At 45.4% G+C, this 12,415-nt stretch overlaps 1 protein-coding gene across 5 annotated transcripts in view; it reads right to left on the bottom strand.

The window, feature by feature from the left end:
• Window positions 1-12,415, bottom strand: part of osbp2b (oxysterol binding protein 2b) — a 56,331-nt gene that overhangs the window by 38,766 nt on the left and 5,150 nt on the right. For 4 of the 5 annotated variants that reach the window (XM_023804336.2, XM_023804338.2, XM_072709066.1 and 1 more), the window contains one exon: window positions 9,133-9,341. In XM_023804336.2, coding sequence (XP_023660104.1) covers window positions 9,133-9,341 — 209 coding nt within the window. Of the gene's footprint in view, window positions 1-3,720; window positions 3,885-9,132; window positions 9,342-12,415 lie in introns of those variants that run through there. The other variant, XM_072709068.1, reaches the window with a different exon arrangement.

Below are 12,415 nucleotides of genomic sequence, written 5' to 3' on the forward strand. Positions count from 1 at the left end.
TCCTTGCAGCTCCACAGTGAATCCCCATCTGGAGTGCAGTCTGCTCAGTTCCGGTTAGAACATGAGGCACATGCTTCTCTCACTAGCTCTCTCATTTTAAACATGAACCTGTACTGGCTGGTATTCTGGGAAAAGGTCAGCAAGACCCAAACTGGTCCAGAAGAGGTCATGTGGTGTAAGGCTGGGTTTGGTTGGTTTGGGGTGCAAAGCAGGTGACCTTCATTAACATTATATAGAGCCAACAGGATTCATTTAAGCTCAAACATGCTTGAGACTGCTTCAAACTGATTAGCAGGGGGATCTGGGGGTACGCAGGAGGGATGTGCTGTCTGCACACCATAGTATGATAGAGATGCCATGGCATGCCATTTTTTGGCAAAATGCACTGGGGGTGAAGGATAGGTGCAACTAATAAAAAAAAAGAGGGACATCAAAACACCGAGCCATCCACCCCCCACCCACAATGGCCACGTGATGAAAACAACTCTCGGCTATGAAGCTGCTAATTTGATGTCATCATTAGAGCGCCATTAACCATCTCATACAGCAATCACTGTGAAAAGGGGTCTCTGCCAAAGAAAGTGGAAAAGACACCCTGCTGACAACTCCAACAGGAGAGGATGGGGAAGAGGCTTTGATATTGGAGGGGGGGGGGGGAGGCAGGACCTGGGAGCCTTCAATTAACGCTGGACTGGCATCTGTAACATTAGGCAGGGTGACCGACTACATAATCACTTTAATAGAGCCATCATGAGCTGCAACTGACTGCAAAACAGTGACCCCCCATGGCTTTTGAGGGATAGTCAGCAATAGTGGCCTGGGTTAACCACAAGGATGTAGGTGGAACTGTGGGATACCTATCAAAAAATAATGCTATGTTTTGACTGCCAGGCCTGGTTAAAAACAACACAAATGTGCACATGGAACAACAAGGGGGAGGGAGACTCATTCCACCACAGTACAAACACCAAGTGGGTTAAAGTCTTCCAAGACAAATGAGTGTTTCTGAAGAAATGGTGTGGGGCTGGTGGAGTAACCAGGAACAGATGGTGGCAGTATCGAGGGGAGGAGGGGCGCCCTGCTTCTGATCACAGTTTGACATGGGCTGTCCCCACTGCGAAGGAAGCAGAGTCCCCTCATTAGCCTGCCTCCCTCATGGTTGGGGCTGGTCTGGGGCAGCTGAGCGAATCAGCTGGAACTGTGGCCAGTCAGCAACCAGTCACCAGAGAGCGATGACTCTTTCTCTGGCCTTCGATTTAAAAAGACACTGCATAAACCAGGACAATGGAGACATAAGCCTCACATCCGGCACCCCCCACCAGTGATATAACACAGCCTGTTTATGCATACATTAACAGCAGGGACAAAAGGAGGTCATTCCTACAGACTGCATCACAGAGACATACTGAAAAGCTAGCTAGCCAAAGTCATTCTCACGTTGTCCTGTTTATGTGGGGGGGGGGGGGGGGGGCGAGGTGACTCGATACAGAATGGTATCTCTCAGTAAGAAGACAAATAATTGCAGCCCAATAAGGAGCAAGTCAGTATTAACAAGTAAAACAAGCGATCCAATAATGCGGATGCCGACATGAGAGGGTGTTGGGAGGGGGGTTCACTAAAGATGAACGCTCTCCCCTTGCAAAAAACATGGTTTCTTCCTTGTAGAAATTCCCATGCCACAATGCAGCAATGCATGTGTTACAGTAAAAACACATTGACTTTAAAAACAGAGAGAGAGAGAGAGAGAGACTACCAGCTTTGGGACAGGATCCCATATTACCATTCAAGCGCAAAAATGTGAAACAAACACATATTTAAGAAATCAACACGAAGCCGACAAAACAACATGGCAGCGGAGACTGATCTATTCCAGCGGTGCAGGATGCTCAAAAACCTCACGCACAGAAAATGATGGTGCCCAGCATCCAGGACGAGGTTCTGCTATACGTCAGAGCAGGAACAGGGAGAGCAACGGCAATGGGAACGCAGGAGTAAAGGACTGAGAACGGGCGAGCAGTCAAGAGACGGGCAGAAGAGCATGCTCTGCCAAGCACCGAGGCGACAGCGTACTGCGGACAGACCACCAAGCACAAGGTCCCCCAGGTAAAGAACAGCCTGAGATGGGTGACCCTGAGGAAGAGAGGAGCTCCTTGAATCAAGAACCGCCAATGAGAATATAAGGTGCAAAACTGCTTATAAAACACACCACATTTCTCTCAAATTACATTCATTTCAAAATTAGACCCTGGTTTTTGGAGCATAAAGATCTAAACACAGACCGTGAGATGGGATTCGCTTCAGCTAACCCACAGCATCGTCCCCGTTGTCCTCGTTTGAGGCGGCGCATGAACGGCTCTCTGAATCAGAGCTCAACGAAGCATAACGAGAACCCAGCGGGACACAAGCTGCCATTCATAACGTCACAGCCACTAGACACACAGCGAGTCGTTACAAAATCCATTGGAAGCTGTGACCAATCGAAACGCAACAACTGCTGTTCATGAAAGAGTGGAACTGAACACGTGACCAAGACTTAAATGGAACATGTGACCATTCATAAAACAGTGGAATGAAACACAGAACATTCATAAATTACCAGAATGGAGCAATATGCAACAGAACACGTGACCATTCATAAAAACAAGAGGAAAGAAACGCAGAATATTCATAAAATCACTAGAATGGAACACGTGACTATTTATAAATCAATGGAATGGAACACAGAACTTTCACAAATCACCTAAATGGAACACGTGGCCATTTATAAAACACACTGAAACGGAATATGTGACAATTCATAAAACAGCAGAATGGAACACCAAACATTCATAAATCAACGGAATGGAACCTGTGACCATTCACAAAACACCCTGCAATAGGGGATTCAGAACAGCTTGATGGAGAAAGCAACACAAGACAGGGGTCATGGGTGTGATCAGGCTGTCATAGCCCTGCAGTCAGACCTACACCTGCTCAAAGAATGACACTGTAATGGGCGAAAAGGAAACTGGGCCTTTAAATCTGGATGACATGGAGCCCATTTCTCAACAGAGAAACACACGTCCCAGCAGAGAGACTGGCCATCTTACTCAGGCAGCCTGTTAGTGACCCACGGAACCCCACCCTGGTGATACCCCTCCGGAGACTCCCTGAACAGACAGACAGGGGCATACGAAACACAGCAGCATTTGTAGACAGGAATTGCTTTAAACAACAGACTGTATCCCCAGCTGGAGAAAAACAACAAAAAAAAGCACCATCTGTCACAGTTTACAACATATTGGAATATGAGGAATAAAAATATCAAAACAAGCTTAGGAAATACTCAGATATGTTAGACAGTGAAGCAGGGTGGTACCACAAAAAAAAACAATACAATGTCTTTCCTTCTGATTTTAATTAATATTATTGCATAAATAATGCTTCCAGCAGAGAGCAAACACATCCAACAGAAATTTGCAGCACTAAAATCCTCTACTGTGCCTCTAACCAAACTAGCACCAGCTAGCACTAACTAGACCACCCCAAAAAAGAGTATCAATAGAGATCCTACCCCAGCTTTACAGAGAACACCAAGAACCTTCAGCACACTGAAGAGATAACGTTTCAAACTCACGGAAGCCCTGTCCGAGACGGACAGCTCACACACTCTTGTGAAAGGCGTCCTCTGGCAGCCAGTGCTCATTTACATTGACGGGAGGAGAAATCGCTGCTACTTACGCACAGGGGCCACGCAGACCCATCTGTGTGACTTGCACGTCTCCCACTCTGCTGTCCAGACTGAATGAAATTCTTAGGGGGCAGAGGAATAGGCGTCCTCCCATCAGCCCGCCACACCGCGCCGCGCCACGCCACTACACCAGCCGCTGCTGCTGAATGAGCCACGGCGCGAGGGGCTTACGAGGGAGAGAGAGGGAGCCAGGGAGAGAGAGGAGTAGACGGAGGGAGGGAGCACAGGGGGGAGAGGGAAACAGTGCAGGGAGATAGGAGGCTAATTCCTCTCAGCAGTTAGTGGCGGGAATCATAGATCAATCCATCACCCGTAGTGTCATGTCCACCGTTCCGGTACAGTGGGCAGTTGCATGTGAAAGGCGGGAGCGTCACAATTTTCCCTGTACTGCCAAAGGACCCTGCGCTCAAGGACTGCCCAGAGCCCTGTGACCTTGGTGAAGCAAACAAATAAATTTAAAAAGGAGGGGTGTAGGTCAGGTGACTGCTCACGTGACAAGCAGAGACTAGCATGAAGCCAGGGGACGTCCGACACACACGGCTTCCCCTGCTGAAAGAGCAGGGTGAATGAATTCACCCTGCTGGCCAGTCTAGGGAAAACATTCCCTTAACGAGGCCCATGTGTACCAAGAGGAACACTCTGCCTCCACCCGCAGCATACCGATCTCACAGCTCTGCTCGAATAAATTGCTCATAAATACACCACCAATCGCCATAAGGGCGGCTAGAGAACATAGTCAGGCACTCTTCTCAGCCAGATCACCTGACAGTACAGAAATAGGTTTGTTCAGAGGACTGCTCAGCTTCATCAGAGGGCTGGTGTAAGTCCGCTAAGTCTGCAGGTATTGATTCATTATCAGCACACTGGTGTGGGTTCATCTCCGGAAGCCCCAGTGGAAGCTGCTGGAAGCACCACCCTGTTGTGACACAGAACATCTCACACTGGAGCCTATGGGAGAACTGGCACCAACTCCCCAGAACAGCCCCTAGCACTGGGTACCCCCGTTCCTGCCTCAGGAGAAGAGCGCCATCTCAGGGGCACTATATTTAGATGTGTATATATTTAGAAACATAGCCAGAGTTATGCTGCGCTTTGCCTGCCCACCACAGAGCGGCATCCATCCAGCCTCAACTAATGGGGACTTTCACAAGACGGTGCTGCCACCTTCCTGCGAAACAGGAGAAGTGATACAGACCTGGCTGCCTCAGATTCAAAGGTCAAAAGGGGTAAGCCGTGATCCATGCCATGGTATTTATACACCAGTAAATAATCCTCATTTTCCCATAATGGACAGCTACAGAAACTGTCATATAAGGATGGCTCTATAAACCAGCAGAGAGAGCGGTAGCCTCAAACTTCCTGGGTTTAATTTCTTCCTTGGCTCTGTGTGCAGTGTGAATATCTTCCCCATGTTCATGTGAGTTTTTCGTCATAGCCCAAAAAAAGGCTGTTTAGGTGGCCTGTTGTTTCTAACTTGCCCAGGGTGTCCCCTTACCTCAGGCCAGGAGCTTCCCAGGACAGAATCCAAGCTCAAAGTGGCTCTGTGTTCAGCAGAACTTTAATGGAAGACCGGTGGATGCAAGACTTTAAAACAGAACGTCTGATATCTGAATGCAATCGGGTCAATGTTTTGTTTTGTCCTTCAGCAAAAGGCTGTATAAAATAATGAATTATAAATAGCATCTTCTATTTATAATCCACAAAAAAAACTAATGAGGATTCAGTTTTGATAGCGAGCTCAAAGTGTTGACAACAGAAGGAATGACCTAAATTCTCCATTCTCTCCATCTGAACACACCACTGGTATAAACTGCATCCAGACTGAAGGCAGAGTGGGGTTATGGAAGCACGTGCTCCCATTCCAGGGTCTTTCCAATACTCTAATTGTCTGCCACTCTCACCTAGGGAGATAAGAAAGGCTCACCCCTCTAAAACCTCCCCAGACGTCCCAAATTGCTGAAAATCCCACAGAAGAGGGCTGTGGTCCCAGTGCTATGAATGTCTCTGTAAGCTCAACATTGTGGTTCTGCTCACAAACCAAGGAGAGAAGACCTGAAGGGCAAACAAAGGGCAGCCACTACAGGCAGGAAAAATGGCAGCACTGGCTCCAAGGTGCTCCCACCTAAATGGAAACAATCATTTAAAGGCTGGAACAGTCTGACAGGGAAATTCAGACAGGTACCAGAAGAGGTGAGAATGGTCACAGAAGGCGGACATATGGCATAACAGACCAACTGAGTAACCTGACATGGTTTGGGGGGTGAACAGGGGCATCCATGGGGCAGACTCAGGGGGGCAGCACTTGACAGGAGCCCTTGAATACATTAAATTACACAAAAGATATTGGGCAGGGGGGGAAACAGTCACATTTTATCAGAGGATCCTGAAAAGTAAAACTGAGCAGTCTCTACTGAGTTGGTGGTCCTAAAATCTGCTGATGGATCTGCATTCTATTCTTCTTGCTCAGGCCAGCTGACTCTATACAGGACCTCACCACTGGAGAGCATGTGAAACAGTGATTAAGCTGAAGAGCCCAAACCACTTTTGGTAACCTCACACATCTTATGACCTTTGTCTCTGATAATCACCTGATATTGGACGATACCTACAAATAAAACACCATAACTGGACATAGGGACACACAGACAGCACTTCTGGGGTACCAAACTATTATTACCATTGGTATGTTTTGGTCCACTTTACAACAAGTAACTGCTGTCACTAGAACTGAACCAGCTCATTCTGGGTCTGAAATTCATTGTTCTCTGAAGGACAGTTTCAAATCTCATTGAAAATCATTTCTGAAATCTGCCAGGAAGACACTCAATTGCACCTTTCCATAAAATCGTGGCCCCGGACACGCCTGGGTGTCTTTGCAGGCTTCAGAAATTCTTGAGCAAGAAGGCGTGAAGGAAAAAGCAAAAATTGTAAGCTGAGGAGGTGAGAGGGACAGGAAACACAAGGGTTCGGCCGCGGTGACAGTCACCTAAAAGATCCAGAGCCTTGCATGTAGCTTAATTGCTCTATCCACCCTCCACATGCTACCAGCTCTAAGACCAATGCCTGTAGTGCTCATTCAACTGGGGAGGAAAAGGCAGTACAGGAATCTAAGGCATCACTATCTTGGTTGAAGACAACACGGACTTTTAAAAGTCATTTTGATCCAGACGAGATTACTAGCTTCTGAGAATGTATGCAATACATTCAAATAGCAGCCATCTAGGCTGTTCAGCAAGTCCATATTTAAACATACCAAGATGTTGCACATCAGGTCTTGACTTCTGGTTCTGACGGCTCAGTTAATTGAATTAAATTTTTCCTTACTGAACTGATTTACCCTCCTCTAAGGTTTTAGTTATTGTCATATAAATGGAACTTCATTATTATGACAGGAAATTAGGGCTTGGCCAGAATATAAATATTTTATACTGGATGAAAATAAGGTTCCACAAATTTATAGTCATCAGCGGACAATACTCTGATAAGTACTGATGTCTCTTTAAAAGTTACATAAGAAAACTGCATTTATAGCCTGGAAAATGCATAAATTTTGTATGGAGTTACAAGTCGCAAATTATATTTATTTTATATTATTCATAATGAATATACTTGCAAGTATACAGATTACATCCATACACTACACAGCTGATACATGTACCCGATCCTGAGGGCATAGTGTGCCTACTGCCTAGGCTACAATTTGGAATGGAAAGACCTTAGCCTTATGGCTACAATCTAGAGCTGCCGCGATTAGTCGACATAGTCGACGCAAAAAAATGTCAACATCAATATCTTTAATTGACGCGTCACTTATTTTTTTTAATTAAGTTGTTTTAATTTCTCAAAACCAGCCAACCGTTTTCCAGCTCCGTCCAACTTGAGTGTTGCCAGATTTTGCGGTTTTGGATTTTATAATTAGGGAGTGTGAGTACCTGTGGATAATATTTATGTAGGAAACTATTTCTCATTTACGTATGCTATAGTAAGTAGCCACAACAGTTTAATACTCTGGCATTGAGCGGACTGAGGCAGACACTCGCTTACCGGGAAACAAAGGCTGGCTCTTTTCTTAGAGACTAAGTCCAGAACACATGGACATGTTGACATTCTTACACTATAACACAGAAGTCTGACCATCAGATGGATACGGTTGTGTCTTGCACTGTAAATGTGCTGCACTTTAACTTTTTTGCTTTGAAAAAGAGTTTCATGAAATTTTGGAAGTTAGTTGGAGTTGCGCTGCTGATGTTAAAATAAGTGCTCTTGTTTATTTGTTGTTTGTATTTCTTGCTGGAGTTGTCCGTTTTACAAACAGACAAACAGTTGTCAGTCTGTTTTTCTTAGAGAACTTAAATTCCAGTACTTCACCACAGTATACTCTAAACATGCTGCTCTGTTTAATGTGAAAACCCAACAGTTATACTTTGAAAAGGGATATAAAGGAAACATCTTTTTTCCAGTTAGAGATGCACTCCTTGCTGAAATGAGCCCTCTTTGTTTGTTTGCAGTTATTGATGTTCAAAATATGCTGAATATAGAGCTGAAGACTTTTTCAAAAAAATTTTTTAAGGGCTTTTATAGAAACTTTCTTAAAACCTGCACAATACTGTGAAAGATTGTAAAATTTTTTTGTGATACTGGAGTACACAGTGCAATTGCTAAAATAAAGAGAATTTAAATACAATTGTTGATGTTTTTTATTTTTGGAGAAGAAAAACAATCATTTAGACTAATCGATTAATGGATAAATTAGTCGATAGATTAATCAAAATAAAAATAGTTGATAGCGGCAGCTCTACTACAATCAAATGTGAGATGACAGATTGGGGTCAGTCACAGAAACGGCAAGCACCTCCAATGCAAGGAACATCCAACCAAACCATTCAGTCTGGAAGTGAAAGTTTTCATTGAGCTATGTTTGTTTGGGTTGTCCTGAAGCATGATTACAGTACTTGTTTAAAGAGTGCCCTCTAGTGGCAATATCAATTATTGACATGCCTTTTGAAGAACCATCTTCAGTGCCAATACAATGAAAGGAGGCAGTGACCAATGAGCCCTCTTATGCTACAAGGATATTAGCATTGTATAACTGTTATTAAACTTATTAATGCTTCTTATTGTGACACCAGCCTGCATCCATCATATAGCTATTCTGAATTAGTACCTAATTAGCAATGCATAACCCTGTCATACAAGTACCCCACTAACAGCACATCTCAAGTACATTAGTACTAGGGCTATACAGCTCTACCAGGACAGCAGTCCATTAACACCGTACAAACTATGTTCTTTGTTAGCAGCCCATTAGCACAACATAGTCTTGCTAGCAGTAAAGCACCATTAACAGTATATAGTTGCAATCCACTCTGTGCACACACACTAGGGTGGCGCCCTGCACTCACCAGACTGGTCATGCATCATGCGGATGGCTTTAGCCTTGGCTAGCTCCAGAGCTGTGACCCAGCGCTGGCGCTCCACCTCGGAGCTTGCTTTCAGGTGGTAGGTGCGGCCACCGCTGCTCAGGACGATGTTGCAGGCGTCCTCTGTGTCGATGTGCGCGGTGGCCAGGTTGATGGTGCCCCGGCAGGTGTGCGCCATCTCTGCCTGGGTCCTGGGGTGCACACACGTGCACAACACACACACACACACACACACACACAGGAAGACAGACAGGGACAGGAAGGTGGTCAGTGCTGCATCTCCACTGTCGATTCCATGACACATCTGTGTGACAGTGACAGACATAGGAAGGTCTATAGTCTTTTAATCTAATCTTAAAATATTTTACTGCAGTGACAAGAGAACAAAATCAAACCTTTAAGAAATATACTGAACATATTAAGCAAAAGTCCACTTATTTGCACTTTGCAAAAAGCAGTGAATCTTTTAAATGCAGTGAGTGAAAATGACAGGGTGAGGTAAGCAGTGGGTAAGTCCCCAGAAGGTTAAAATAAGTGGATATCAGGCGCTCAACAGCACCCTCTGAAAAAAAAGCACAAATTACACTAATGCGCAACAACCAAAAATAAAAACATGGACTTGAAAATAAACAAATAAGAAAACAAGGAATTAAAATATCAGTGGTTGCCTGGTATCTCAGTGCATTAGGCTTATGTGAGCTCTATGTGTGTGTGTGTGTGTGTGTCCAGGTAGTGTGTGTCCAGGTATACCTTACCTTGTGGAGACCAAATGTCCCCACAATGTGATGAATACCTGTTTTTTTAACTTATGGGGACGATGATATGGGAAAACTCTATTTTATAAAATCTGTGACTGCAATGAAAAAACTAAAAATGCAAAATCTCTTGTATTTTGTTTGGTTACTTATGGTTAGGGCTGGGTAGGGGTTAAGGTTGTCATAGTTAGCATTAGCATTTGTGTGTGTGTGTGTGTGCGCGCACGCGTGCAAGCTCAAGCTGAGGGCTACAGAATTTTGGCATTGAAGTCTTAATGAAGTCTTAATTCCCCAGGTTCTCCTCTCTGGACCAGCAGCCTCTCTTGGGACCAAAAGTTAAGTAGCCTGTGCGAGTCTGAGGTAGCATAAGGCTGGATGTCACCACTGACTGCAGGGGAATTGTGTCATCTAAGGGTACAGCTACGCATATTCTGTAACTAGAGCAATAATGCAGAGAAGACGCCTCTGAATAAACACTGCATGTTTTCCTCCTTCCTCTTGTGGGTTAAAGCCAATGTTTAAGTCACAGGCCTTATCTAGAGTGGAGATGTCGAGTCATGGAACAGTGTGGAACAGAAGCCCCAGTGGGATCAGCACAATGTGACAGGGATCCAACGCAGATAGGGTGGGTGGGAGGGGGGGGTTAAGGCAGATAACATGTGGGACAAAAGATCAGGTAGAAACAAACAGGATGGAGGGAGGCATGAAACCTCAACACTAACTGATATTAAGAGCAGATAATAGGCCAACTGCTACAGTAAAAGGACACACTTTTATACCTTTGAGCTTACTGGGGTCTTATCCTGGATTACTTCAGTAATGTAGATGTAAACACTAAACCTGCAGGACACTAATTTTCATCAGGAGAGCCAGAGGTCACATTTATAGTGAGTCGCCATCATCTTCATTTTTGCAAGCGAGTCTTTTTGTCTGATGTACAAGATGGGGGAGTTGCTGGCGAAGCATTCATTTAGGACAGAAAAGAACAACATGTTCCTCAGGTGTATGTGTACGTGGCCCCATCGAGTGAAATATGAAACCCCTGCCCTCTGTGTCTCCCCCCTTCCAAAGATACCAGCTGTGGGGGGGGGGGAGGGGGGGGTGGGGGGTCAAACTGAAAACCTCATGGGTAATACAGTCCGGCTACAGGATCAAGAAAAGCCACACAACTGCCACAAATAGTCCCAGCTGGAAGAAGAGCGAAAGGGACAGAACGAGGAGAGGACTGATGGGGGTTGGAAATCATAAATAAGGACAGTTGCTTGAGCTAAAGAAAAGCAAGTTAGCTGGATGTGGCCCCTGTTTACCTTCAAACAGTACAAATGTCTGTGTTTAGGGAATATGTAGCCCCCATTCAAAATGTACACCAAAAATCCCACCCAGCATGGCCTAGCTTGGCCTGGGGCAGCTAACCTCAGCCACGCTTGACCACATATACCGATCTGGAGCATGTGAGCACTCAGTCGACAGGCTGTTTCACATGGATGGACTGAGGTGGATGCACAGACAGTGAGAGCAGATTCACAGACAGAAGGCAGCAAGCAGACGGGCAGAGGGACTGTTGAAAATAGCACCAAGCATCCAAGCAAAACCCAAGCCTACTGTCAGGAGAGCTCACTGTTTTTAGCTTGGCAGAACCCAAGCTAAAACCTCTGTTACACTGCATAAAATTCCTAGTTGTAAGCTACAAGTTAATTGGTTGATGTGCAGGGCTGCTAGACAGGTGATTGGTGTATTCCATTGCCTGGCTTGTCAGGGCCCCTCCTCCATGCTGCTGTGAGCCCCAGCATCGCATGCAGTTGGGTGATCATAGGCTCCATGCTCTCTTCAACTACAAGCTCCCAGGCCACTGTTTATAAGGATCTGCCCCCCATCCCCAGGGCATGCGGTTTGAAGCTGACAGAGGGCGCTATGACTGCATGGCAACGCGAGCTATACCTGCAGGTGGCTCAGAAACAATGGCGTGGCGGGGGCACGGTGACTGTTACCTGTCCCTCCCCAGTGCGCACATCCTCATAAAACACACATCCACAGAGCTGGGGTGCGAGAGAACAGAACAGCTTTTCAGACACACTACAGACACACAAGGTGGGGGGGTGGGGGTAGGTAAGTGGAGGGGGGTCAGATCCAGGTGATGTTACATTACCCTAAATTACACATTTAGATATCTGAACACCCAAAGTGGGGAGATTTAGGGTAACACTGACTCGCTGGATCATGGCTCCCCCAAAACTAGCAGGAATGAGGTAAGAAACAGAGAAGGAAACACAGACATTTAAGCCAAACTACAATGAAAATGAACAACACGGGTGTGAAGACTATGTATCCAAAACAAACAGGAACACAAGTTTCTAAACTGGCAGGGTTTAGAAAGGTTCCTCAGCAGTTTCAGTCTCAGGTTATGGCCACCCAGATGCTAATGAACTCATAACTTGAAAATTATCCAATCACATCCCCCAAGGGTCCCTGCTTTTGTACCTTTCATCAAGGTGCTCAAGCAAAATCTTTTT

This window comes from Paramormyrops kingsleyae, chromosome 2 (assembly GCF_048594095.1).
Source record: "Paramormyrops kingsleyae isolate MSU_618 chromosome 2, PKINGS_0.4, whole genome shotgun sequence".
Classification (NCBI taxonomy): domain Eukaryota; kingdom Metazoa; phylum Chordata; class Actinopteri; order Osteoglossiformes; family Mormyridae; genus Paramormyrops; species Paramormyrops kingsleyae.